Source organism: Lagopus muta, chromosome 21 (genome assembly GCF_023343835.1).
Source record: "Lagopus muta isolate bLagMut1 chromosome 21, bLagMut1 primary, whole genome shotgun sequence".
NCBI lineage: Eukaryota > Metazoa > Chordata > Aves > Galliformes > Phasianidae > Lagopus > Lagopus muta.
The window spans coordinates 3,053,661-3,080,535 of NC_064453.1; the positions used below are offsets into that span (position 1 = coordinate 3,053,661).

At 45.7% G+C, this 26,875-nt stretch overlaps 1 protein-coding gene across 5 annotated transcripts in view; it reads right to left on the reverse strand.

Annotated features, from left to right (window-relative positions):
• Nucleotides 1-26,875, reverse strand: part of RERE (arginine-glutamic acid dipeptide repeats) — a 168,315-nt gene that overhangs the window by 49,158 nt on the left and 92,282 nt on the right. For all 5 annotated transcript variants that reach the window (XM_048967868.1, XM_048967865.1, XM_048967866.1 and 2 more), the window contains 4 exons: nucleotides 23,060-23,108; nucleotides 20,119-20,243; nucleotides 19,173-19,272; nucleotides 8,701-8,799 (listed from right to left, as the gene is read on the reverse strand). In XM_048967868.1, coding sequence (XP_048823825.1) covers nucleotides 8,701-8,799; nucleotides 19,173-19,272; nucleotides 20,119-20,243; nucleotides 23,060-23,108 — 373 coding nt within the window. The remainder of the gene's footprint in view (nucleotides 1-8,700; nucleotides 8,800-19,172; nucleotides 19,273-20,118; nucleotides 20,244-23,059; nucleotides 23,109-26,875) is intronic.

The following is a 26,875-nucleotide window of genomic DNA, read 5'->3' on the forward strand; positions in this document are numbered from 1 at the left end:
CCTCACCTATGCTCAAGTCCACAAGTCACAACCACATGGCTTGGTTTCTGTGCTGCAGTGGGAGCCTTGGGCACCTCACAGCTCCCAGGGACACTGAGTCCCCCACACAGAGCGCAGTGCTTCTGCTGCTCCTCCAGTGCCACTTTGGAAGGAGCTTTCTCTGCAAGTGACTAAGCCAGCACTTACGTCTCCTATTTTGTTGTGAGCTAACGCCTTCCACCAACTGCACAATCAGCTCTAACAAGTTGCCCCTTTCACAATTAAAATCCATTAGGAACGTGGTGGGAGCCCGCGGCAGCACACAGCAGGTGCCTGCATCCATCTCCTCCCCTCTCCTAAATTCAGAGCAACCACACATTTTCCCAATTCTGCACTCACATAAGACAAATACAAGGGCACAGCCCACCCTTCTGCCAAGCTGTAGTGCTTTTTGCTTTGGAGAACAAAGGCAAAATATGAAAACCTCTGCATCCTTAACAGCAAAAGGTGCTGCATCAGACACAAACCGCACCAGAGAGCTTTTCACAGGGAAAGTCAAGCGTGCCAAGGTTTCAAGAGGGAAAAAAAAAACACCAAAAACAGCAAAGAAGTCATCTTGCTATGTTGGTGACAGCGTTGCTCCTTAGGTTTTGGAGTTTCTTGGTGCATTTTCAAAGCAAATTCTTGGAGCAGCAAATTGCTGCTTCCCACAGCTCTCTCAAAGCAGAGATCTGCAGCTGCCTGCAAGCCCTGAGCTCCAGGCACCCAGTGACACAGCTCTGCCAAAGGCAAGGTGTGCAGAGACGCTGGATGTGTCCATCACATCTGTCATGGAAAAACTCAAAGCACTTAATGTAGCAATACGTATCCATGGAAAGTGCAGTTAGGTATTAACGAGGTAAGGATCCCTTAGATTCACATCTAACACCTTAACTCTACCAACTCACTGACATGACAGGGCCACTGAAAGCCACTGAGATCAGCAGCAGGACTGCAGACTGTCACCACCCCCTGTGAGCCAGCAGACCTCCATAACCCACCTCAAAGTGTTAAAAAGCTGAACTGAATTTAATTCACACTCCTTAGAGCTGAACGAAAAAAAACGGAGAGCTAAACAATATATTTAAGTTAATAAATTCTTTTTGAAGCCACAAAAACCCTCACGCCATCCTAGATGCTGGGTAAATGCACAGCAAGGAGATGAGCCGGACAGCAGCCCAAGGCCACGTCTTAAATTAGCATTCAGAAGGGGAAGCAAATTGAAACGTATCCTGTTAAAATTACCAAACCTAAAAGTTAACCATGCTGTTAACAACTCCAGGTCGTCGTTACAAAACTATAAATTCCAGAATTTGGGAATTAAGTGTATGTACAAAGCAGAGAACAAACAGGTCAGCGAGATGTAAGCAAGACAGGTTTGCTATGCGGCATCTTCTAGAAATTAAGCCAAAAAACCATCTGATAAAGGGGCAGTGGGGTTCTACTCTGATTACATGAGCTCCTGCAATCGCTCCCATGGTTCTGCTTGCTCTGGTGAAAGCTCCAACCCTACAGCCCTGCAGAAGGGCTCCCTGCCCCCTCCCGAAGCTCTTGCTGCCGATGCTGTGCCTCAGTTTCCCCCTAGAGAAGAAGGGGATGTAAGATGACATTCTATTGGAAGCAGATTCTGGATCTCTCAGCAGGCAGAAGTCTGCATATGAGTGCAGAGCATGCAGACAGCCCAGAGCACGCCCTGATGGGGAGAAGCAGAAGCTGAGCCCCACAGCATGCAGGCAGCACCAGAGGCACTGCGTGCCCCACAGCACTGGGCAGCATGCTTTGTTCCAGCCCAGCCACGGGCTCACACCTCTGCACGACCCTGCTTGACGCGTGCGGACACCGAGCACTGCTCCAGCTCCGTTGCTAAGAAACTACCAGGATAGCTTTTTGGGCCCTCTTCATCTATAAAATAACCACTCTGCCCTATGGGAGAACAAATGCAATCTCTCAAGTCCCCCCAGTGCCTTGTTCTCGTTTTTAAATGAACACGGAAGGATGATGGAGGACGCCGGGCGGTGTAAGCCATCTCCATTTTTAAGACGCCCTTGAAAATGAGATGAAAAACATGGTTTCAACAATCAACCGCCGTCGTATTTATTAATCTTCCAAGCAGCAGATTCTTTCCCTGTGGCAACAGTGAGCTGCATGCACGCCTTCTGCCTATTACAGACCTTCCTGTAGGAAACAAAGCACAATACCAACTTCTGCGAGCAACTACCAGGTACTGAGCTTACAGCAGAGCTCAGAGCGTGGCTTCCCGTCCCTGCACTCAAACAGCTTTCTAAGCTGTGGCAAGTGGCCAGAGTAAATATTTGCTGTGTTATTTTGGGGGATCAGCAGCATGGTAAGCACTTAATAGATAAAAATATTCCGCACCAAGGCAGAAAGACGACGAATCCAGAAACATATGGCAGCTCAAGCTAACAAAAAAACCATCATGGTATTGTTAAGAAAAGGCTAACTTATGTGGCAGCTGTGGAAAGATCAAGATTAAGGAAAGCAGTGAAATGGCCCATTTGGAAGCCAAGGTCACCGATGGGATTTATAGATTTATCCCCGAAGGCAGTCTTTGCTGAACATGAAATGCTGAAATTATTATTATTTTTTCACCTACCCCCACTCCAGTCGGGCTATCTCATCTGCTGGAGGCTTTTAAAATTCATTCCTCTTCACAGCTGGTTAAACAATGGAATCTTTCTGCAAACTAAAAGGACAAAATTGATTGCCCTACACAAACTTTTCTGCACGTATAATTGATTTTTAATTCACTGTCTCATTTCCGAAAGGACTTGACAATAAACTCGGTGCTGCATGTGCAAGATCGATCCCTTGAAACAATGGCTCGGATCAAATTCTGATGCAAGTTAATCACAACCAAAGAGATGGATACCTCTGGTCTAAAAAGCTGGTTTGAAACTCAATTCACCTTCTCTCACCGCATTATTTTCTGGCTGGATTACAGCACATCATTTCACATCTCCTGCAGCTGCAAGCTAACTGTAATTTATGCAACTTTTAAATAACCATTCTGTTTCTCCAGCAGAAAAGCCTGATCCTAACTCAGTTACTTTTTACTGCTAGAACTGGACGCTCCCATCCTTTTCTCCAGCTACAACTTCCTTCATTCTTAACCTAAACAGAGTCTTTACTGGCCTATAGACTATTTGGAGTTCTGGGTGTTTGCAATATCAATCCTCCATTGAAAACTCTTGATTAACGCACCAGCAGAAAGCACCACATGAGTCCTGAAGTCAGAAAGCATTCCTAGGAGCTGCTACTACGAAGCCCTGCTTTCTGCTCTTGGTGGATAACAAAATCAAAGCTGAGGTAAGCGACACCTTAACCTCCTGGGCCCACCATCACTCATACCCTGCAATGCCAGCCTCCTTTGCATTCATCCCTTTGGTTTTTTCTTCTTGCCATTTAGAGGCTCAGCTCCCATCTTGCTATGAATCACATTTTCTATAACTGCCACGTAAACAGTAAATAAAATTCATGGTATTTTTGCCCCACTAAGCAGCTCTGTCTTCCAGTGCCTCTGAAAAGCCTGGCTTCAAAGGAGCGAGCAAAGGAAACAAGGTTTTCCTCAGCAGATATTCCAAAAAGGGCAGATGAGAGACATCTGAAGATGATTTGAGGCAAAGAAGCCAGGCAAATAAATACGTGTGTTTTGCATAAGTGATGTCTTGACCAGCTCCACTGGATTACAAATACTCACACACAGTTTGGGAATTAGTTTGCCGCCCCTCGTCATTTCTGGCAGAAGGATCTCCACTTGTATTTTATGACAAATGAGCTTTAAGCTGAAGCCAGGTGTGGATCTTTTAACATTCATGAACTTGTAAATCCATGTACGTGGCCAATTAAGGTTTATCGCCAGCAAGGATTAACCATCCCTGCACATCAACGCGAGGGGCTGTTGGAATCTGGGTTGTTTACCTCAACTACTCCACATCAAAAGCGACGTAAAATATTTAAAGGGCAGCATATTTCATGATAAAAGCCAGCTATCAAGGCTGTCACAGCGTGTCACTGGCAGTTCTGCACGGAGACACACAGGTAAAACCTCCTTCCTGGGGAACGCTTTGCGTTTTGAGAGTTTAACATGGGACCGAGGGGAGGAGAAAAGGGAGGAAGAATCCAAGCTCCAAGAATCCAATAATGCAGAGCTGCCGCCTGCCCTGGACTCCCTTAACTTTGGAACACCACCCTGAGTTGTGAAGGCCCCATCAGTGTTCTTCATCATCAACAGCTCCATGCTAATGAGGAGCACTGTTCCATGCAGCAAAAGCCTCCCTGTGCAACAACTGCAACACGCAGCAGCAGTGAACTCTGCCTTCAGCAAGCATGCATAAATAAACAGAATTAATAACTACCCAAGTGTGGACGGGTGACTTAATCTGTTTCGATTCGATGCAGCTCAGCCTGAGGCTTTTGTGTTATTTAAAATGTGTTCATCATGTTTAATTAAAAACCTAATAAACTAGAGGTTCTTTTAGTCCTGATTTGTATTTCTCTCTCCCCTAAGCCATATTGATTTGGGTGCTACTTTTGATAAAAAGGCAGGAAAAAAGCACATTCTGGATATAAACAAAACAGGAGAGCGAATCAGCAGAAGAGCTGCACAAAGAACTGGGCTGTTTCTGCCACCACCCCCAGCACGTAAGGCACAGCAGAATCGAACACCACTGAATTAACAGAACTTAAGATGAATGCTGTGCTCTTTGTAAGGACAGTCGTTTGATGGTTACCTACGGCATCAAAGCGCCGGGCACACAAAGCTCATTTATGGACCTGGAGCAAGGGTGGGCTCAGGCCTGTACCAAACAGCACTGAAATGCTGAAAGCTGCTTTCAGAGCTCATCTGGCCTCACGAGGGTGGAAATCCCATTAGGACATGTTTTCTTGTGAAATATTTCCACTGAAACCACTTCAGAAAACATGGGTGTTTCAATCCCACCTAAACCGAAAGCACCAAATGACTGCGGTTCCAGGCCTGGCATCTGGGAAAGCAAAGCAGCACATCCTCGAGACAAGCTCCAGAGTTTAAATAGAGGTGCTCACAGCTTCAGGCTCACTGCAGCCATCCCCCAAAGACAAAAAGCTCTGAACTCAATGTTTCAAAATACATTTTCAATGTAACTTTTTTGAAATGTTTCCAACTGGAAAAGATGAATTGCCCGGCACCACGCCATTCCTAATAGGGATTTTCTGACTGCTGGTATCAAGAACGCCTGGATTCCATCACAGATGCACACTGAGCCATCTTCAGAGGTGCCAGTGAGATGCAGGTAGAGTTCATTTCTCCAGCATGAGGAGGCACAAGGCACTGCCATCAGCTCCGGCCCAAGCACTGCACCTACCTCATACTGCACTGCCGCCTGCTTGCAGCTCAGCACCACCAGGTCTGACTGCTGCTCCGCAGGGCACTGGTGTTAGAAGCCAAGCTCTGCTCACCCAGCCGCTGCTGGGATGGATGCTGTATGGTGGAGCAACAGCTTTGCAAACAGGAAGCAGCTGCTGCTCAGTCTGCTCATAGATGCATCAGAGCAGAAGTTGCTTCAGCCGGTTCGATGAGGCAGCAGGGAAGACTGGTTTTCACAGCACACCCCTGAATTTACATACAGGAATGAGGAAGGTTAAAAATAGCCAAAGGTTTAGAAACCCAAGGGAGACAGCGAGCCTCCATCTTCATATTTACTGAGCCTGCCATTTAATTCAATCACTGGTAAATTTTACCCTCTATTTAATTTGGTCTAAAGATCTGTAAGCACTTCATCAGCAGCAAAAATAACTTCCATCCTTTATTTTAATCAGTCCCGATCACCGCGAGGCAGCTCTGACGGAGTGCTTTGGTCACAGGCAGCAAAGTAGGCTTCATTAACAAGAAAGGCTCAGTCTTTAGGCAACACGTGGTCCACAACAACAGTTAAAAGCTGACTACAATAAATGCGAGCCGTTGGTACGGTGTTATATCATAAATACTATTAAGTGCCATGGAGGGCTGTGCTGGATAAAGCCAGGCTATCACATGCACAACCAAATGAGCCTGGGGAGGGAAGGAGAACACCAGCACAGCTCTCACAGCACAGAGCTCCCCCCCCAGCCCCAGTTGAGGACATTAACCGGTCAGAGCTCAGTACTGATGCAGTACCTTCCTGCTTAAGACAAGTTACAGAAATCAACCAGGCAGTTCCCTGTTGGGCCACAGGAAAAGATTAAGCCCAACACAAACAGGGACACGGTTTGGATCTGGGTCTTCCACTTTCCTTCTGCAAAACACACTGGCGTAGAGTTGCCGTGCAGCTGTAGCACTCTGCATGTCACACGGGAAGAGCTTTCCTCAGGTTTGCAGAGCCAGCAGCAAGGAAACTTGCCTTGCAAGCCCCAGGAAGGCTCAGGAGTGCACTACAGCTGCTTTAATCTGGAGTTTTCTACCAACTGCCAGGGACAAACAAGCTATGAAGTTCTGCAGGTGGAGCTTAGCCGTCTATAAATAAGAGCACAGTTTGATCTTTGGCTCTGCTGAGGCTGGAGGACTGCCAAACGTTTCTGGAAACTTGGAAGGAACAGAACAGGAACAAATATGATAAAATGAGCTGCGACTGACAATGATTTATAGAGTTAATGATCATTATTCTGTACTCACAGGGTCTGCGCTTTCAGAGTCATGTTTCACTTCTCAATAAACTTCGCTTTTTCTTATTTGTAAGGTTTTATTCCTATCATTTAACGTTGATCAAAACCCCTGAGCTGCAGCAGCTCTGACATTCTCCGCATAGTGCAGCTGATGGAAACCACAAGGAGAGCGAAAAACACTCTGCACAGAAAAAGAGGAGTTGGCAGTGCACAATTCAACCGCCCTACGGAAAGAATGCGTGCAGAGAACACAGGGAAGAGCAGCCGAGTACAAACACACCAAACACAGGAGGTATTTGTTCCGGCAGTCCTGCCCCAAACAAAATGCCCTGCGGTGACAAGATGACCGACAGCCTTATTAGGAAGCTGTGTTCTCAGCTTTTTTACTCATCCTCTCCTCGCTGCTCTGCTGGCACACCATCCTCTGCCACTCCACCACTTCAGGCGCTCTCCTAACCACAAAGGCTCTCTGTTGCATTTCAGACCAAGCCTGCTTCAAGACGGTTCTGCAGCCCTGCCTACTCATCCAGCTCTTACCGAACTGAGGGGAGAGTTGCTTTTCTGTTTTACTGCACACCACAGCCTAATTACCGACCTACAAAACAGCATTTCTCCATGTTCTCAGGTTGTGCACGCCGTGTGCAGCGTGCTGGGGAGGCACATCTCCTTACAGCTTACATCTCACACAAACACACTGCATTGAACGCATTGAACGTCGGCCTTAACATGGACAATATTTTTAGGCTGCGATCCAAACGAACTCGGTCAGCACTTTTGCGCTGATGGGCAGCAACAAATGCATGAGCATTTCTCTGCTCACAATCAGACACGTGAGTGCTGGCTTAAGCCACAGGGTGTGATAAACCAGACTGCCAGAAAATGCAGCTTTTGCAAGAAATGCAGCAAATATTGCTATTTAGTCCTCAGGTATAAGAACTGGTTTGCTTACGAGCTGCCAGCAACTTCACAATCGACTACTTGCTCCCAACCTCACGTGATTTATTGTTGTTTACAAGCCTACCAAACACTTCACTTTTATAAGCACAGTTGCATTATATCATACCTATAAAAATTAAGCCAGCAGCAAACTCACAACCGCAGCAATTAAACTGTAGAACAAACCAACCACAAGGAGAAGCACCTTTGCCTTCTTAATTTCTGCACAGATACCATCTCCCCCAAATTCCAGAAAAAGACAACCTCAAACCAATACCCACAGGGTATGCAACTACCTGCAAGTGCTATAGAGAAGAACCAGCACTGAATGGGGGCAAATCCCCCAGCAATCTCAGCTCCCAACCATGAGATCGTAACACTGCACTGGTATCTACCCCAAATCCATTGTGTCCATGCATTATTTCAGATGTATCTTTGGATAAGATGGCTGCCCTGTTTTCAGCAGTTTTGGGGCCTGACAGCTGCTGCATACCTGAACATAAATAGTGATGGTGTAATCCCACCTTTTGTCTTACCTTCTTTTGCTCTGTCCTTTGGCTCATTCATCAAGAACTAAACAGTCTAAAATTGTCTAAACTAAAATTGTCAGGAAACAATTTCTAGTATCTCATGCGAGGGGGAAGGAGGGACTTAACCTCTGTGCAGGGGAAACCCTGCTATCTAACCTCCCTTTCGCCAGCCTGTGCTGGCGCTGTAAGCCTCCTCCAACACCAGCAGGTCCAAATCAGGGACAATATGCAATGTGCTTTCACCTCCTGTCCTACTTCAATTAATGAACGGGGCCAGCCTGCCTGGAGGTGAAAGCAGAAGTTAAACTGAGAGCCCAGAGGTTTTCCAGCTGTTCTCCTACCCTACAGAGTCCTCACAAAGTCGCTCAACCTCCTCCCCTCCTATTCCCAGCATAAGGAGGATCCTCACGAATCTCTGGAAACTGAGTGAGGATCCACCAACTCAGATTCGTGCAAAACTTCATCCTGTGTGACAGATTATTTGCCTTATTTCCCATAAAAATGACATTAAAAAAAAATGAAAGAGGAGAAGGAACACGAACTGTAAGGCTGAAGGGAATATAATTCGTTTCCCTACCACTTCATCTTCAGTCCAACACTTCTCAATCAGTTTGGGCACAGGCTTCTTCACCAAGCGCTGCAGGGCTTTTCCAGCATCGTAGTTACTTTCATGTAGCTGAAATATAAAGACAAACACAACGTTCAGTGGAATCAGCAGTGATCTGATAGAGGAGAAAAGCACTCCAAGGGGCCACATGAGATGCTCTACACCTCGTTATTTCTACTGTTGATATATGAACTGAAATTTAAACAACCTGAAGGTAATTAGCGTTTTATTAGTAGAAGAGACAGCATTAAAACAAGTTTGTTTTCCTCTTCCTTCCTGGATTTCTCCCAGATGATATTTGAGGCCGCTGAAGATTTTTGGTTGACTTTTCAAAATGCATCTTTCACATCAGAAACTCCAAGGAAACCTCACACAGCTCCACCACACTCCTTCCCAAAAGGAGCTGCCTTTTATGCAGCAGCATCTTGTTTAGATCAGTGCAGCCAACTGGAAGCACCAACACACAGGAGGGATTACAAGCCACGCAATGTCAAGTTTACCATCCAGAAAGCTCTTCTGACAGATTTGTATTGCATTGCAAAGACCAGTGCGTGGTTCAAAGACATATATGGAAAAGAAACGATCGCTACAGATGAGTACAGGAGTACATGAAGGCAACTAGGGATGTCTAAGTTGACATTACCATTTCAGATGGTCACAGCCTACAGCGTACCCTATTTTCTACCATAAAGTAGATAGCTATTTGATCAAACGCTGTCTGAAGCAGGCAGCAGGCATTTAAATCAGGGCGAAGGAGAAAAAACAGCCACACTGGGGGGAAAAACATTCAGCAGTGAACCATGACAATCTCCAGCTCTGAACTTGTGATAGAAAACACATAGCAGGCCCCTGATTTATTGCCTGTCCTACCCTCCAAGTACAGTGGGATTTAAGAAACCCAGAGGACAAGTCAGGAGCCTGCTCTGTGTCTTCTGAAAGTGATCTAAAAGAAGAAGACACAGTGCTGGGATGACAGAAACTGAGTTATCTCCCCCCACCAGGAAGAATGATTTGCATGCAAACTTCCCTATAAAGGGAGTCTATAAAAACAAGCAAGTTATTCTAACCAAGGTGCACACCAAAGTTATTGACCCACAGACTGGGTAACCAAAATATGACTCCATACACTGATTACCTCCTGCTATTCTTCTTGCCCAGAATTTATTCCAAGCCCTTTGCATCCCACTCTTCCAAAGCATCCATGCTGCTATTCCAGCAGCCCACTGCCCTCAGGCAACATTTCAGCAAGTACAGCTCCTGAACTTTTCCCAAGACTGGAGAACTGAACAGGGATGGAGATAAAATTACTGAACAGTGAGGAGCTATTAACTACTTTGTCACTATTGATGCAGCTACACCAAGACCCGATTGCAGGAGCAGAAAAAAAATCTCATTCTTCTCATGTCAAAAGGCTCAAATCTTAGACCTGAATTCTGCTTCCAACAGAAACAGCATGAGATTGCTTTCTTACTGCTGCTCACTTCAGCTTCCTGTACCTCAGCCAATTCAGAAATAGTGATTATGAACATCTGACAGCGTTTGCAGCCCTCCCACCCAGGCCACCTCCAGGATGTGATCTCCTGTTTCCCCTTGGTCCAGCTCACACCATCAGCTCTGTGGGGCACAACAACTTTTCCATCCCAGGTCTTCATACTGAACGCAGTGGTGTGGATCAGAGACTCCTGAAAGCTGCAATAAGGAAATCATTCCAACTAATTACCATCAAGTGGAGGTGATTCCTATCAAGAAAAGGAAAGACTTGTGAATCAGGATAGATAGGAGGGGGAAAAGCAAATCACTGACCCTACGAGGTTTTTATTTTACTGAGACTAATAACAGCAATTAATTTCCACTGAAAAACAGTTTTGAACAGTTGTCACAGTAAATGAAGTCTCAGAAAGGTTTGAGCACTGACTCTGAAGGCCACGGTACAAAAGCTGCAGAAGGAATGAAAGCAAATGGCAACGGAGTTCATCTGAGAGGACACACGCAGCAAAACATGGGCATGAGGGATGCATGCAAAATGCTTCCTTCAGCAGAACCCCCCCAGTTCTGAGCCACAGAGCAGAACAGCTGAGCAGGGCTCTGCAGCTGTGGGGGCAAAACCCATCTGTGCAGTGCCCACTTCTGCACCCTGCCTCGTCCGCTCGCACCACTGCAGGCTTTTGTTAGCTGGTACAACTGTGAACATCCTTTTTTATTGAGAAAGTGAACTTATTGCAAGAAAAAATAAAGCCATAAGTGGGCAGGAAACTTCCCAGGCTGCAGTGCCCATCTCACACCAGGCACTGCAGGCTGCTGCAATGGGGCTCTTTGCAAGGCGGTGGCATTGTGGGCACACGATTGTCCCTGTTACTTCACCAGCATCTCAGCGTTCTGCCCATGGATGCCACAGAACAGACTGTGCCATTCTGCACAGCCAGTCCATCTGCAGTACAAAGCACGCTAGGAACTGCTTTTCCTTGTGAAGTCTCAATGTTATATTGGAAATAACAGCTCATTTATTCCAGTCGCTGTGGAATTTCAGTTCTGAGTAATTTCGTGCTCCTTTGTAACACCTGCAAGCTGAGTTTCCAGAAAACAACTCCATAAACAATCCCTCCTGAACACCTGAAAGAGGCCCAAAGCCACACAAGACAGCAGTCAGCTGCAAAATCAGAAGCATCCTCCTGCATGCACAGCTCCTGCGAGTGGGATGGAAGCCTCATCAGCTGCAGCAAAGAATCAATTGGCACACTGGGCTGTACTGTGCACAGACTGGCTCAAGTCTTCTAGTAAGAACAGGAACAGCTCTTGAACTGATAAGGTGCTCTCACCTCCTGCAAGTCACCGAGGCGTTCAGCATTTGCTTATGCTTGAGGGACTTTTCTAAAGAAAGCTACGTGCTTCTAAGAATGAAAGGTCACTGCTGGCAAAGACCTCTGACAGCGATATGGAATGTGGGTTTAGAACAAACAGCTGCATTTGCTTGCCTCAACATTCTTCCCTTACCACCAGTTGAAGTCAGGCTCACATTTGGAGCTGAGACCAATACTGCACTGATACTTTGCCTGGTAATATAATGGGAACAAGGAGGAAAACTAGATCAGAATCATTTCCCACTTACTCGAGCATTTGATTTGGCACCTGTACAACTTGTACTCCGTGCAGCAGATCCAACCATACGTACATCACAGAAGGGCCAGCTGCCAGAAGTCATTTCATGGCACACCGGGGCCACCAGCAGCACATCCTATTGCCAGCCATCACCTGAGTGCTTCATGGAGCCCACTGCCTCCAAACCCACTGCCACAGCTGACATTTCCCTGTGTACAACAGAGCATCTCAACACACAACCTACCAGCACGGTCTCCATGCCACTGGAGCAGGGATGCACCCCTGCATAAGCCCCAGTGATACAAGCAGGCAGCCAGGCAATGCCCACACACAGCACAAATATTCAAGCAACACTATTTTAAACAGCTTCTATAACCTTTCTTTTTTTTGAAGCCTCCTATGGTATGCACTACCTGAAGACAAGAAAATAAGTCTTTTCTATAAAGCATGCACTGATTTTTCTCCTCATCTTCACTCCAGCACTGGGAACACATCCATCCCAACATCAGGAGGACTGTTGGCTTTGCCAGCTCACCTTGCAAATGCTTTTCCCCCAGCACACGCCACCACCTAGAAGATTTTTCACCTCGGCAATCCAGCAGCGTTGATAGCAGTGCTTCTGTTCCCTCCCCCTCACAAAACACACAGCAGTGCCAAAGCCTCTGTGTATCCAGGAGGGGATCTTCACTCTGCCAGCAGCACCTCCCTAAAAACGTGACTTTTACAGAGGGGAAAAATGCTTTAGGAAGCACCAGGACAATGCAGCAAAAGGAGATGTGTGTTTCTGGGCAAGAGCCAGAGTTAAATCTGCTTCTTTCAGCCTCGCTGACGGATCCTTCTCTGCTGATTGCCTTTGGTCATTTCATACATATAAACGCTTTATTGGCAAGCAACTTGAACATATAAATAACAGCTAATGATGACTGCCTATGGTTTAATTAACTTCTGGATGAACTTGTCAAGTATTGCTATAAACACGAGATTACCATCCTGTCACCACGAGAATTACTGTTTTCAGTGTTAAAAAATCTGCCATCTGAATTCCAACCCGCTGTGCTGTGATGTATGTACACAACTGCAACAAAAGGAATCGACACAAATGTACTCACACCTTCAAACAGAAAATAAAGCCATTTCTGCATCGCTGGACCAGATTTTAGATTAAAGGCATTCTGAAAATGCACATATCCTGAAAGCCCATTTATATTCCAACAGCCATTAAACAACTCTGGATCACAGGGAAGCCTTATTAGCATCAGAGCTGCACATTACCACAAGGCTTCAAGTTTCCACCGCCGCCTCTCAGCTCAGCTGCCATTTTCTGTCTGTGTGATGTTGCAAATAAATTCTCCTTTTGGCATGGCTCAGCTGTCAGGCACCTCTGTTCAGTAATGAACCCATGAATTACATCTTGCAGCTCTGACATCTCTGGTCTCGCTCATCAAAATATTGTTCTTCAATTGTAATTTATAACTTAATTTAAATGTCCCTTTTACTGTGACCTTTTTAGATCAGAATGGCATTGCATCTGGCAGCTTCTCCTTCGGCAAGGCATCCCATTGCAATTACAGTCATTATGATCCCCGTTGAAAAGCCCATCTGAGTTAGGCTGCATTCATGCTACAATATTAAATAATTGCAGTCCATTAAGTACACCGTTAGATTCCAGAGGCCTCTTCTCCAAGGAAAAATTGCTACCATACAGTAATACTGTATTGCTGAGCTGCTTTCAAATAAACCCAGAACAGCCAATAAAGCAGAAGGGATTGTTCAGGCAGAACGCATCTGTGGGGATGCAGATCTGTCCCCCCTTTCCAGGGCAGCACGAGAAGTCAGGGATCCTCAGCAGCCAGGCACAAATCATCACTCATTGGGCACAGACACAAAGCCTGACCTGCACACAGCAGGTAAATGCTACCGATGCTGCAAGAGCATTTTCAGCCTCGAGTCACACAGTTGAGTCAAAAGTCATTTTTCAGTGCTGTCAAGCAGGACACGGCAGCAGAATTGCAAAAGAGAACAGTATTTGTCTGGTTCTGCGTGGAAATATTTACATAACAGCCTGACTTAAGCACCAGCCATCGACGCAGGCTTCAGAACATTGTGATCATTAAGAGGGATTCGCTCCTCTCACTGAAGCGCATCGCGGTCAGGATGCGCAGCTCTGTACAGCCACAGCCAGCCTAACAAGGTAGGAAATGAAGAGGAGAGAAACAAAAAAGGCAACAAGGAAAGAGGAAAGAATGACTGCTTTGTGGCTTGAGCAGCCAGACCCGGACAAAGAACTGTGGGGGCTCCCTCTGGTGCCCAAGGACAACAGGAGCCCAGAGCCCCCAGGTACCCAACCTCCCACCTGCAGCCCAGGGACCCTGCTTGCCCATGGTGCCATCCCAGCTCTGGGGTCTTACATGGATTTCTTCCCTAAGTGCAAGGCTAAGGATGGGCATAACTCACACACCAGAGGGGCTGTGCTTCCCAGCACACCAGGCACCGCACAGCATCACCCCAGCAGCTGGGAACACAGACTAGGCCAAAAGAAAAACTAATAATAAGAAATGCTAACATATATTTAAGTAATTTTTAATGCTTTCAACCTTGTCTGTAGTTAATGAACAAGAAAATCTTGTCCAAGGGCAAGTTAAAGCAGGGAGTAATTTGTCTGGGTGACATCTTGCTTCAAACTGTATTTCCTACCACTGATATTACACTGTCACATTTGTCACTCATAATGACATGCTCCCATGTAGCACAGTGGTACGAGAAGCCAGAACAACATTATCAGCAAAGAGATCTGCACAGCACCAGCTGATGATTGCTTCATCTTCCTTTCACGCAGCAGGACACAAACCCAGGTGCTGGCACCTTCCTACCCTATGAGCACAGAGCTGCTGGATCTTTGATTTTCCCAACGAAAACAACATGCACTGAGAAATGACACAAACTCTGACTCACTCCAAGGACAGTTGGCATAATGATATTCCCAGCTGTTTTTCTAGGGTCCACAGAACTGATTCCCTCACTTCTTCCTGCTCTAATGCCACTCATTTCCCCACCACAGGAGTACAGCACAGGGACAGAGGACCCATAGCATCAGGAGACAAGGCAGGCTGAGCTGCCCAAAGCCATGGAGCGTGCGATGCGTGCCCCCAGTCACAGCAGCAGTGAAGGCAGAACCCTGAGAAGGAATTACGATCTGGAACTCTGCATGACAGGCTGCAGGCTACATGTTCACAGACATTGATCCACAAGTAAAACTTGCTGGCATCACAGCTGGCCATTTAAAAAGCCAATTCCACAATATTTTCTTCCTTGTACAGTGGAGAACCAAGCAGCACCAGATGCTTTCTCACAACAAACACATCATTAGGGCGGGCCATGCACTTGCAAAGAGAACATTGAGCAAAATAAGACAGTTAATTCAACTGGCCTGACTTGGAAAGGGGATGATTGCTAAGGAGTTCCTCATTTCAGTTAGTGTGCAACTGACACAGCAAACAAAAAGCAATAGGCTCATTAAGTCCTGGCCATCCTGCATGATTTCCATCAATCATCCCCACTGATATCTCATACAGATGGGGTTCTTGGGGGCTTTCTGATGGTGCTGTGATGCTATGATGGGCGATGCCTATCCACACTCCGAGTCCAGAAGGAGTAAAGGAGACAAAGTGCATTACTAGAGGGTATTAATTACAAAACTTTCACACTAACCATGCTGGCTCTGAGAATACAATATATTGCCCACAGTGACTCAAAGCAAGGCTTGGGAAAAACTCAAATTACCATTTCCATTACACTTATTCAGGAGGGTTCTGGCTCAAAGCAATGTTGTTCTGCAGATCTCAAGGTAAGAGAAACTGAGAAGTTATTAAAAAAATGTTTCCATCACCTAACGTTTCACCAATAAAAATGGTTTCATGCATTATTAGTTCAATTCTGCAACTGGAAAACAAGAAGTTTACAGAATATGCACTTTAGGTGACTAATCCATTAGGGTTTAATAGATCAACAGAATTATGTATGAGTATAAATAAGAGATAAATACACATGTTATAAAGTCCATATTCAGCTGCCTGGCTGTGCAATAAAAGAGCCCACACTCCTGACACGAGGAAATCCAAGCCAAAGACTTCAGGAGCTGCCCTGTCCTCCACCTGGTGTCACCACCAGCAGCCACCAGGAGGGCAACAAACCCCAAAGGAAAACCTCCTCCCCGAGGGCTACAAAATCCCAACAGCCAAACCACAGAGCAGGAGTTGGAGCCCACCTGGACCATGAAGCATCCTCACCTCGAGGAGCTGATCTACACACAGATACATTGCGCTGTGCCTTCCATGATCTTCATTTCTATCTGCTGTAATTAATGATAAATCATTCCAGGGGCTACTGCAGCTGTTATTACAGAAATAAAACACTACCAAAGTAGCTTGTCAAGATTGATTTATACCAAGTGCTGCTCTGAAGTTTATTGGATTTCCATAATAAGAAATCATACCGCATCAATTTGTTTCCATTAATCTGCTGGGTTACACACCATAATTTCTAAACAAAAACACAACTTAGTGCAGGGTAATTTTCTCTGAAGTTATTTAGCAGATAAATCTGATACTTGTTTTAAAGAGAACAGAAAGACAGAACAACAAATTGCCCACCTAAACCATTCTGTTGGCAAAAGAGTGGACTCTGAGCAATCACTGATTTCCATGAATATCCTCCCTATAGGACTAGGGCCCATAGGAAAGCATTTCTCCAGAAAAATTTAACGTGAGGAAGGAAAGGTAAGAACAGCACTTGTGCACAGACCAGGAGCAAGATTAAATCAAACATCATGCAAGCCCAAGGACTTTGCTGTTCAGGTTAACATGAGATGACTAGAAAACCACTACAGGGTAAGCCTTCCTGCCATATGTTAAGATGTGATGTGTGAGGGAAGCCATGATAGAGTCAAAAGAACTCTGCCAACAGACAATCTAGCTTCCTAAATGAGTTACACTGCGAGTCTGTGTAATGCTTTTGCTTCAGAAGTGTGAAACTCCCCCACTCCTGAGATGAATCAGCAGCGGCTTTCTAAAATAGACATGCACCAGAAATACAGAGAGAAAAGGATCGGAAGAACAGAAATAAAATCTATCAGGATGAATGGAAGGCTCAGATGAAGAAGTCTACAAGTACAACTACAGCTCCACGGCTCCCAAGGGATTAAGGGGGCTAATTAAACTCGATAGTGAAGCAGTGAAGTTAAATGAATTTTCTGCAGTAGTCTTTTATTATAGATGACAAGGGGAAAGAAATTCCAATTCCAAAAGCTCTTTGATGATTATTGGCCTTAACAGAGATTTGAGTCTCTAAGAAGGATGTTAGGGAACAACTCAGAATGCTTGGGAGCAGTAAGCCACCAGAACCAGATGGCACCCATCCCAAGGGGAAGGAAGGAAACAAAATGTAAAGCAGATGAGAAACTGCAGAGGAGGCAGAATACAGACTAGACAGCAACTCCTCTCAACCAGCATCGTAATCTCTAACATGCTGGTTGTCTCAAGCAGAGGAGCAAAGGACTGAGATTGATGGATTTGTCTCAGTTCTGAGGTGCACTCTGAAGAAATAACACTTGACTCTGCAGATCTAGAAGTGAGAACAAAAAAGCATTTAATTGGGGTACAAAAACTCGTCTTAGATTTCAGCTGGTTACACATGGGTGTACTGATTGTATTTCAGTAATCTTGCAGAATAAGGATTAAAGTGCTGTTGCCTCTTACAAACACTACAGAAGTATATTTTAGATATTCTCTTCCACCCTCATCTGTTGGAAAAAAACAAACTGATGCACTCCAAGAAATGCACGCAACTAAATGCAAAGAGAGATAAAATCTAAACAAAGCAAGTGCTTTTTGTAAGCTAATCTTACACAAGCAATGACATTCACATTAAGAATACAGCATTTTAACAAGAGTGGGGATACTGAGGTACGTACACCTAAGCACAGACCTGACATCCTCATCATGGAGCTGAGCACCTGGAAGCTGCAATACAGCTCACACACACTAACCTTGCTGCAATGTTCTGAATGCAAGTCTCACGTGCTGAGATGCTTTACTGAAAGAAGCAGTAAAGAATATTTAACAGCAGTGATTAATTTGATATATTCAGCTCCAGTCACTTTAATAAGAGCAAAGACCAACATGCTTACAGTGCCCTTTCTCTAAACAAACAGATTATCTGGTCTCTGTTGCAATGATCATCACTCAATTCCTGATGGGCATCACACCTGTCTGCAAGCTTTTAAGAACCTTATAAATTAACAGCTAAAATGATGCAACTGTAAATAATGAAACCCCAGCAAGCAGAGGCAGACATAACAGTGTGGTACCCAGCATCAGCCACTCTGCAGGAGGACAGCATCATGGGGTTTGGTTGGAATCACTAGGTGCTTTATTTTCATCTAATTAAAATAATTTTTTGAGCCACAGGCATTGTGAGCAAAGTGACATATGAGTCACAGTGCTGGACACCGAGACAGAATATGCTTCAAACTATTTTTAGGAAAGGATGGCTTTAAAAACAAATCTGAAGCCACACATCATATCCTCCCTTGGCACTTCCACAAGAAACATGCTGAACTGAAGCTGCTCCCAGCCCTACCAGCTGTACATGGGCTCTGTACATTTCCATTGCCACTGCCTTTAAAATGCTCTACAGATTTAGGTAGAAACTCAACAGGCACATCCCATCCTCTCCACAGTTTTCACAAGTGGATGTGATGAGAGATGCAGCCCTTAACCATGAGAACAGGACAGAATTCAGCTGGCCAAGTCCAAGATAAGGAAAAAATCTCTTACAGTGAGGGTGGGGAGGCACTGGAAGAGGTTGCCCAGGGACGTGGTTGATGCCCCATCCCTGGAGACTTTCAAAGCGAGGCCGATTGAGGCCCTGGGGCTGTGGTATCCCTGCTCACTGCAAGGCAGTTGGACTAGATGGCTTCAGAGGTCCCTTCCACCTCTGAGGATTCTATGGTTCTGTGAATAACCTTTGTTCTCCTACAGCTAGAAGCTGAATGAACAGCCAGGGCAAGGGTTAGCTGGGTGAGCAGCCACTCCAGTTGGTGTAATTGGCTCCAGTAGCTTCCCATAATGAACATCCACATGCTCATCTTAAAGGCACCAGCCAGAAGTTTGTTGTTGTAGTTAGGATCTGTGGCTTGCATTTGAATAAAGTTCAGTGTTAAGCCAGTATCAAACTCATATTGTGATCCCCAAACCTACTTTAGCCACTAAAGATTTCATCAATACTTTAAGTAATACAAGACATAAATGGGAAGAGTGCTCTTCCTGACAGGAGTTCTGTATACTTACTGTATTGAGTGCATTAAGTGTAGTGTCGTCACGGGAGGCTGCAACACAACCATCTTCTGTGGATCCTCCATCACACATGCCTGCAAAAGCTGCCATGCTCCTTTATAGTTTGAGGGGAAAAAAATTGAAATTTTCTTCAGCTTCTGTCTGATGCACATGTCATGCAGAACACTACAGTTACCCCTTAAATCACACATTTCAAGGCCCTGACGTAATGCAGAAACAAGTAAAGTAAAACGAGGCATCACACGAACAGATCCATGTCACCTCAGCATGGGAAATAACTCCAATGTAAAGTGGGTTTTATTAATTAAAGACTCTCCATTGCACTCTCACCAGGGACTGATCAGAATTATGAGAGACAGAAGCTATAGGCACAAGGGCACGGTCTTGCCAAAGACAGCAAACTTGCTATTGCTAATTTAGTTGCATTATGTTATGAAGCTGATTTCAATGGCACGTTCCTGACATCTCTAAATTCTTACAAAGGAATAATAATTCATTTACTCACATTCTGAATTATGAGGCCCACTGGCATTAGAAATCTCATATTTATTTATCTGGTAAATCTAGCAGGCATGTCAGAGGTCTGCATAAGACTGAAACACAAATTAAGGCTCATTCAGAAAAAAAAACAGCCTCTGAGGGATCCTACCTGTGCTGTCACAGTTAATCCACAATTAGCAATGACTTCCTTTGTGCTATAGCATGTGTTTTCTCTATCATGCTGCACACGCTGCTGGCTGTGGGTTTTCAATCCAAAAGCCACAGCCAACAGCAAGATTCTGTGCTGGCCAGTCACCAAACCAGCACTCCCTTGTATTGCACAGTTAACATCCACACCAAACCAAAATCTAACAAAAAGGAACGGCCACAGTTAACTGCTGCAGAGATGTGGCAGCCCACACGTCCATCCTAAAGACATGGGAATCTTGGCTCTAATTACCTTGCTGCCCTAAGGTACATAAGTAAGTCACAGTCGTTGACTCCTGGCATCCACACAAGTTCTTCATGCTGTGTCACTGTGTCACCATCTGGGGAAGGAAAGGGCTGCAGATCAGGAAGCTTAGCCTGGGAGAAAAAAAAGAGTTCATACAGACATTACAGTTGTTAACACTGTGTGTCACACATGTAGCCCCCTGCTATACAAAACTCAAATGCTGTTTGACAGTTCACTGGGAAAGACAGCTTTGTCTTGTCCAAAAGGTGCTGTTGCAACTCTGCTTGCCAGGCTACAAGGTACCAGCATGAAGTAAGGCAAGAACATGGCTACCATGTGTTTTATTGTAATACCTCAGTCAAAAATACGCCGCACATCTGAAGTGGAGTTGAAAACAAAGTCATCAGTAAATTAACAAGAACTCAAAGTGACAAAGAAATTCTCTGAAAGTGAGACAGCTCAGTGAAACGAACTCTGCCACTAAGCATACACTGCATGCAGGGACCCAATTAGCATCTTTAGTCATCGACTGCAATGGGATGAGATAGCTGAGAGCCTCCTCAGAAACGGCTTTTAAGCCCTGTAATTACCTCCTGTACTTACAGCACTAAACATATTTGAGAAGCAACATTTACACATAGCCAGTAATTACAAGTCACAGGTTCAGATGTCTTTCATGTTCTGCTCTTTAATCTGTACTTTACTTTACTTCTTCCTTGGGCAAGTAGGCACGTCACTGACCTTCTCTTCTGGAAGAGATGCATTACAACTGAGCCTTATATCAGCACAAGGCTGATCTCTGACAGCTCTGCATGCTGGCAACTGCCTTCCAGCACCAAGGTGCTTCCACCAACACTTGCTCATCCTTCTGTGTCCTCAGAAAAAGCTGTTTGTAGAGATGCTCCTAAGAGAGGCTTCCTTGTGAACACCTCTGGTTAGCTGCTAGCCAGAGCTTTTCTCAGGACACTGAGTGGAGATCCTCCACCCCTCTCCTCCCCTTCACAACACTCAGATCAGCACAGCTCTCTGAAGCCTTTATGTGCATCCCTGCTTGCTGCAAGATATGAGCGTAAGGTATCTGCATGTGCATCAAAAGGAGCAGCACCCTACAGCACCATGGAAGGAGAAGAAAGGCAGAACCCACTCCTAGGGCCTCAGGTTTGGTTATGGATGCTTCTGGATCTGCACAAACGAGGCCAAATCCAACCACCAGCCACTACTATCCTGAAGATTAAATTTCTTACTAAGGAACAGCTGAAGAACCTCCTGGAGGTGACAGTACCAGCAACACTCAGAACAAAAGAAGTATGGATCAGAACAGGAATAAAAGTAGTATGGAAGTTTAGAACACTGAGCCAGCAGAAGTATTCTGTATCAGTGGACCTTCCTTCTGCATACTTTGCCATCCATACCTGCACCTGATAATTGCACCTCACAGTATGCCTGATTGCTACCTGCCAAAATATTACCTGACAGTTTGAAATCGGAGTCGTTTCGGAGGTATCGTTTACAGCACTCTTGTTATGAGTGATGAAAATAATAATACAGATTCAATTGCCAAGAACTCTCCTCCTCTTACAAAGCACCCTGGAGGATGTCACATGAGTTACACAAACGATTCCTATCAATAGTCGTTAAACAAGACTGAAAATGAATCCCAAACATGTGGATGCAAAAACACAGCACTTGGACAGTACCTTTATTTTATAATCACATAAAAAGTTTCTGATAAATACAAGTAAGATATAAAATGTGGCTTGCTATTGAGTGCACATGTCAGAAACACATGGCAGCGATCCCCCAGAATCGCCATGCCTCCCAGCTGAAAAGAATTTAGGCTCTTCTACATCCAAACGATGAGGGAAGCAGCAGAAGTATTCTGTATCAGTGGACCTTCCTTCTGCATACTTTGCCATCCATACCTGCACCTCATAATTACTTAGAAGTACAGTGGGCAGCAGCAAACCTCCTGCCTGAAGGAGGAGGCAGCAGCATGGAGCTGCCAGCACATGGGGCCTATTTAGAAAGAGGTCTGTCCCTGGCAGCTGCCACACTGCTCTCTTTAAGCACAACACGGTCCCACTGATTTCTGTGCTGAAGCACCACGGTTGCTCAATCCCTGCTGGACATGCAGACAAATGAAGGGAGCATGCACAGGCTGCAAACAAAAGCACAGGTCAAGGAGGAGATGCAAAGCCACAGGCAGCCCTGCACGGAGCACAGCCACACACACAGCAGGGAGAACAAAGCACAGGGAATCCTGCACTGGGGCAGTATTAGCTCTAACCAGGGGCACGCCTGTGTCCTGCGTTGAGAGATGGACACACGCAGGTATGCAACTGCATCTCAACACACTCGTGGTTCAGGAAAATCTTCAGCAGGTCTGAAGTCTCCCAACCCTGGAAATTCATCCTGTGTTTCTCAAAAACCTGCACTCTCTTTGTTCACTTCTAATAGAACTTCATTTTGCTCTCCACTGACTCCAGAGACTTCAAACGTCCCAGGCAGCATTCTCTTAACTCAACTACTTTATTAAAAATTAAAAGAACTACTTTGCATATAATTAGAAACCAATACTAAAACGTTTTTCAGTGATTTACAAACACGTTGCTTGGTGAAAGTTAGCTGAGGATGCATTCACTCCTCTCTCCACGATGTGCCCACGATAGCTGCTTTCTGCTCTCTTTTCTTCCTAACTTCCAGCAGCTATTTAGATTCCTTCAACCTGATTCTGGAATCGATCCAACACTTTCACTAGTGAACAAAACCACGTAAGCAGCAACATTTGACATTGAATAATCCTGTCAGCTAAGGAGTTCTAAGGAACTCATGATTAACCTCAGAAGCTCGTTGTCTTTGAGCGAATACAATTCTAAGTGTGCACTGAACAGGGTAAGTGCCTAGCAGCAAGTCCTGCAGCTATTCAAGTACAAACAAAATCCCTTACCTGATGACTGGGTCCAACTCTGATTTCACCTTGGGTACTGTTTAGCCTCCTAATATAAAAAGAAAAACCAGTAATGAGAAAGAATTATGATTAATGAAACCTGGGATAATGGCCTGCATTTCTGTCATTGTATTTCCAATGCAAATGGAAAAGAAGCAAAAATAACACATTCTTTAAAAGAAAAAAAAAAAAAGATATACTCAGGAACATGACAGGCCACACTGCAAATGGCAAACAGCAACAGGACAAATCTGGAACTTTCAGTCCCACTGTTAGGACAAGGTGGAGGTCACTCCCAAGCACGACGTGAAACCACAGCAGCAGGAAAGCATCGGGCAGTGATGCTGCAACACACATCTCCTCCTTTTTCGTGTTTCCATGCAATATAGAAATAACACTGATATCAGAGAGCCTCTACAAGCCCTCCCAGTGCCCCAGTGCCCAGGCAGCACCTCACCTCTGCTACAGCTACAACCCCAGAACTGCCCACTGCAACGCCAAATCCGAACGCAGACGACATGCAAAGCACAAGCTATCAACAAGCACACAGGGATGGATGCCTTCCTTATGAACACCTTTATGGACATTTTCTTTCTAAATAATCTGTTAAGGAGTAATTTGAGTTGTTCATGTTTGAATAGCGGAGTTTTGTGTTAGCAGAATCTGCAACAAATAATCCCTCTTCCAGATGAGCTCTGGAAAACCATTCAAGAGTTACTCTGTCATTCCGAATAATAAAACACATTTTTCCTCCCATGTTTTGTACAGGATTACCAGGGAACCGAGGATGAATAGAACTGTATCAGTCAAGTCTGCCCTTTATTACCATATAGACAGCAGGAAAGCACACCACCAGCATTTCTTATTCAACCCTGCTACGTTCGTGGTGATGCGAAGTGATGAAGAGAAATGGTTTACTTTAAACCACAGAAATTCAAACCCACAACCAGAAAAGTGCCAGCCCTGCACCAGGCCAACCACCCAGAGCAGCACACACTGCTACATGTTAAAACCAGAGGGCTTTCTGACATGGATATCTGCGTGCCTTGTGAACACCTGCAATGTACTTTGACGTTCTGAGATGAAAGCGCGCACTGAGCTTCACCTCATGGATCATTCTGAGATCTTATTCCCAAGTGGGGAAGCTACAGCAGTGCATGTGAACGGACCTTATCAAAGAGAAGGATAGGAGCACCTGTCAGGCAGGAACTGAAACTGGTTTTGTAACTCAGCCCTATGCTGTGGTGCCTGCACCATGCTGCCGTCCTGGTACACCAACCTGCTCTCCAGCAGCATTGCCAGAAGGCTCCTGAAAAGAACCTTCTCCAATGGATACTTGTGTGAGATGTGACCTGACACTTTCGTTTTCAGGTTATGCAGGGAAATGGTTGAACTCAGAGAGCAGGGTTTGTATTTACAACCAAGTTATAAATGAAATGTGCACTTTTACAGCTGTAATGTGTGAGAATTCTTCCCTGTAAGGCACGAAAGGAAAGGCAACAACAAATGCTGATGCTCTTGCTTTACTCCCAAGCAAGGTTCTAAACAGGTTCTAAAGCCATGCACATCTCTGCTAGTCACTGCAAGTCAGGCTTGAGACATGTCTGTGCAGTTCCTGCCAGCTACCATCCTTCACCCAAGCCAAAGGCTGCTGAAAAACAGAACCTATTTGTGCAAAGTTCACAATTTTTGGTATAGGTAGGGGAAAAAAAAAACAACAACACTCCAAATTCTCCCCCAACTCCCAGTTCCTTCGTTTGCATGACACTGAATATTAATAATGCAGCATCACAGAATCGAGACTGCATGTGCCCTAGCATCCATCCTACGAGGAACTGCAAAGATAACAGCAAAATCTTGGATGGGGTGATTCCTGTAACTGTGGCAGGGGAGAAACGGCCCTGTGTGCCCCCATCACCCAACTCAGCATCTGCTGATGGCATTCCCACCCCAAGGGGACCCCAGGGAGGTATGGGCTGTGCAGAGCAGTGAGCACTGGGCAGGGGGTGGTCAGACCATGGGAGCTGCTTGCTGCAAGGGGGCACAACGTGTCCAATACTTTCAGACAGTTTCTGTCTCCCCAGGAACGGATTTGCAAACGGAAAGAAAAATTCTTGCTATGGAAACTAAAACGTACCATAGAGTTGTAAGCCAAATTATATTGGTGGAGCACAATTACAATAATGATGGCGAGGCGATCCGTGTTTATTCTATGGGAAGGAAAAAAGAGGACCCAACACGGTATATGAAATCTGACACAAAAGAAACCGATGTAACAAAGCAGTATCCATAGCAACAACAACTTAATATTTCAGTCCTCTTCAGCTGCAGTGGATTAAATATAATGACAAGATGTTCCCTTTGAAAAGTAACCTGTTGCCATGGCAACGTTGTATTCTGAAAAGTAAACAGGGGCTGGTCAGGGAGAGATGGAAGCCTGCGACGGAATATCAAAGAGGCAGAAACCTCTCCAGCAGAGCAGGGCAGCTCCAGCACCCACTGATCCCAGCAGAGCACAGCGACGTGGGTCAGCTCCAAAGGCTTGGTCCCTGTGATTCTAAGGAAAGGGGAGGTTGGAGGGTCGGGGCCGAGAGCAGCACTGCAGAGAGCAGTTCAGAGGTGAAGCAGAGAAAGGAGCAGCAGGAAGGCTGCCAACAACAGGTCCTGCAGTGCAGGAACACGCCTATCATCCCCTGTTTGGTCACCTGCCTTCATCACGCAGGGAAGGACCATGGCATGGTGAGCAAAGGGGCTGAGCTGCCAGGGAGCAGCCAGGCCAGCAGTGAGGATGGCTCAGGATCAGGCTCTGCAGCACCAACCGCTCTTACCGCACTGCCACAGCCATATGGAATTTAATGCTGCAAATCTGCTGCAAAATCCCAGAGTTCAGAGGCAGAAGCTGAACGCTTTTGTAGGTTTTCATGCACAGCAGTTTTCTGCACAGCCCCAGCTTTGAGCTGCCCTCGATGCGAGCACAAGGCAGTGCCCCAGCGCAGCACACCCCATAGGCTCCATGCTTCTGAGAGCCAGCAGGCAGGGAGCAGACCTCCCAGGTCAGGGGTCACACGTACCCAGGGGAGCCTTTGAAACGGCACTGCTGCTGCTTTCATGCTTTCCCTTTTACCACTGAAGCACAGCAAGGAACGTGCCATGCACTAATTGCACTGCTCTGCCCTGCGATGCAGCAGTGTCCCGTGCCATTCCTGGTCTAATCACTCTGATCCCACGCACTGAGGTGCTCTGTAATTATGCTAGAAGGATGCTTCAGAATGAAGATTTAAACGCATTCATTTTTCCCATCTTCTGCACAGCTCTCTCCAAGGGTTTTCAAAACCTGCTTTCTAAAACCCATTCCCTACTGCAACAGGTCCATATCACTTATGCAAAAGTAACTAAAAAACAAAAAAAAGAAGTTGAAGATGGGAAACCAGGAGTGCCACAACCTCAGCAGCAGCCCTCCCCACCCCAATGCTCTTTAGAGGGACGAAAAAATGACTGCAGTCCAACCATGGTGATCACAAACGAGCTTATGAGGGCTCGAAGTGTGGCTGCCTCCCCCCCCAGAGCCCCACCTGGCAGGATGTTCTGCCTCACACTGCCCTGTGCAGCACAGCCAGGCCTCACACCGCAGCACCAGTCTTTGCCTGCTGAGCATTAATGGTGCAGAATGCACAGGCACTGCTGTTCTGCAGCACCAGCACTCGTGGGACGTCAGCAGTGCTGCAAAGCAGCCTCCAGCACAGCTCTGTCCCACGTCACAGCCCTGCTGCCTTCTCCAGACATCTGCTGAGAGACTGAACTACAGCTTGCTAACTT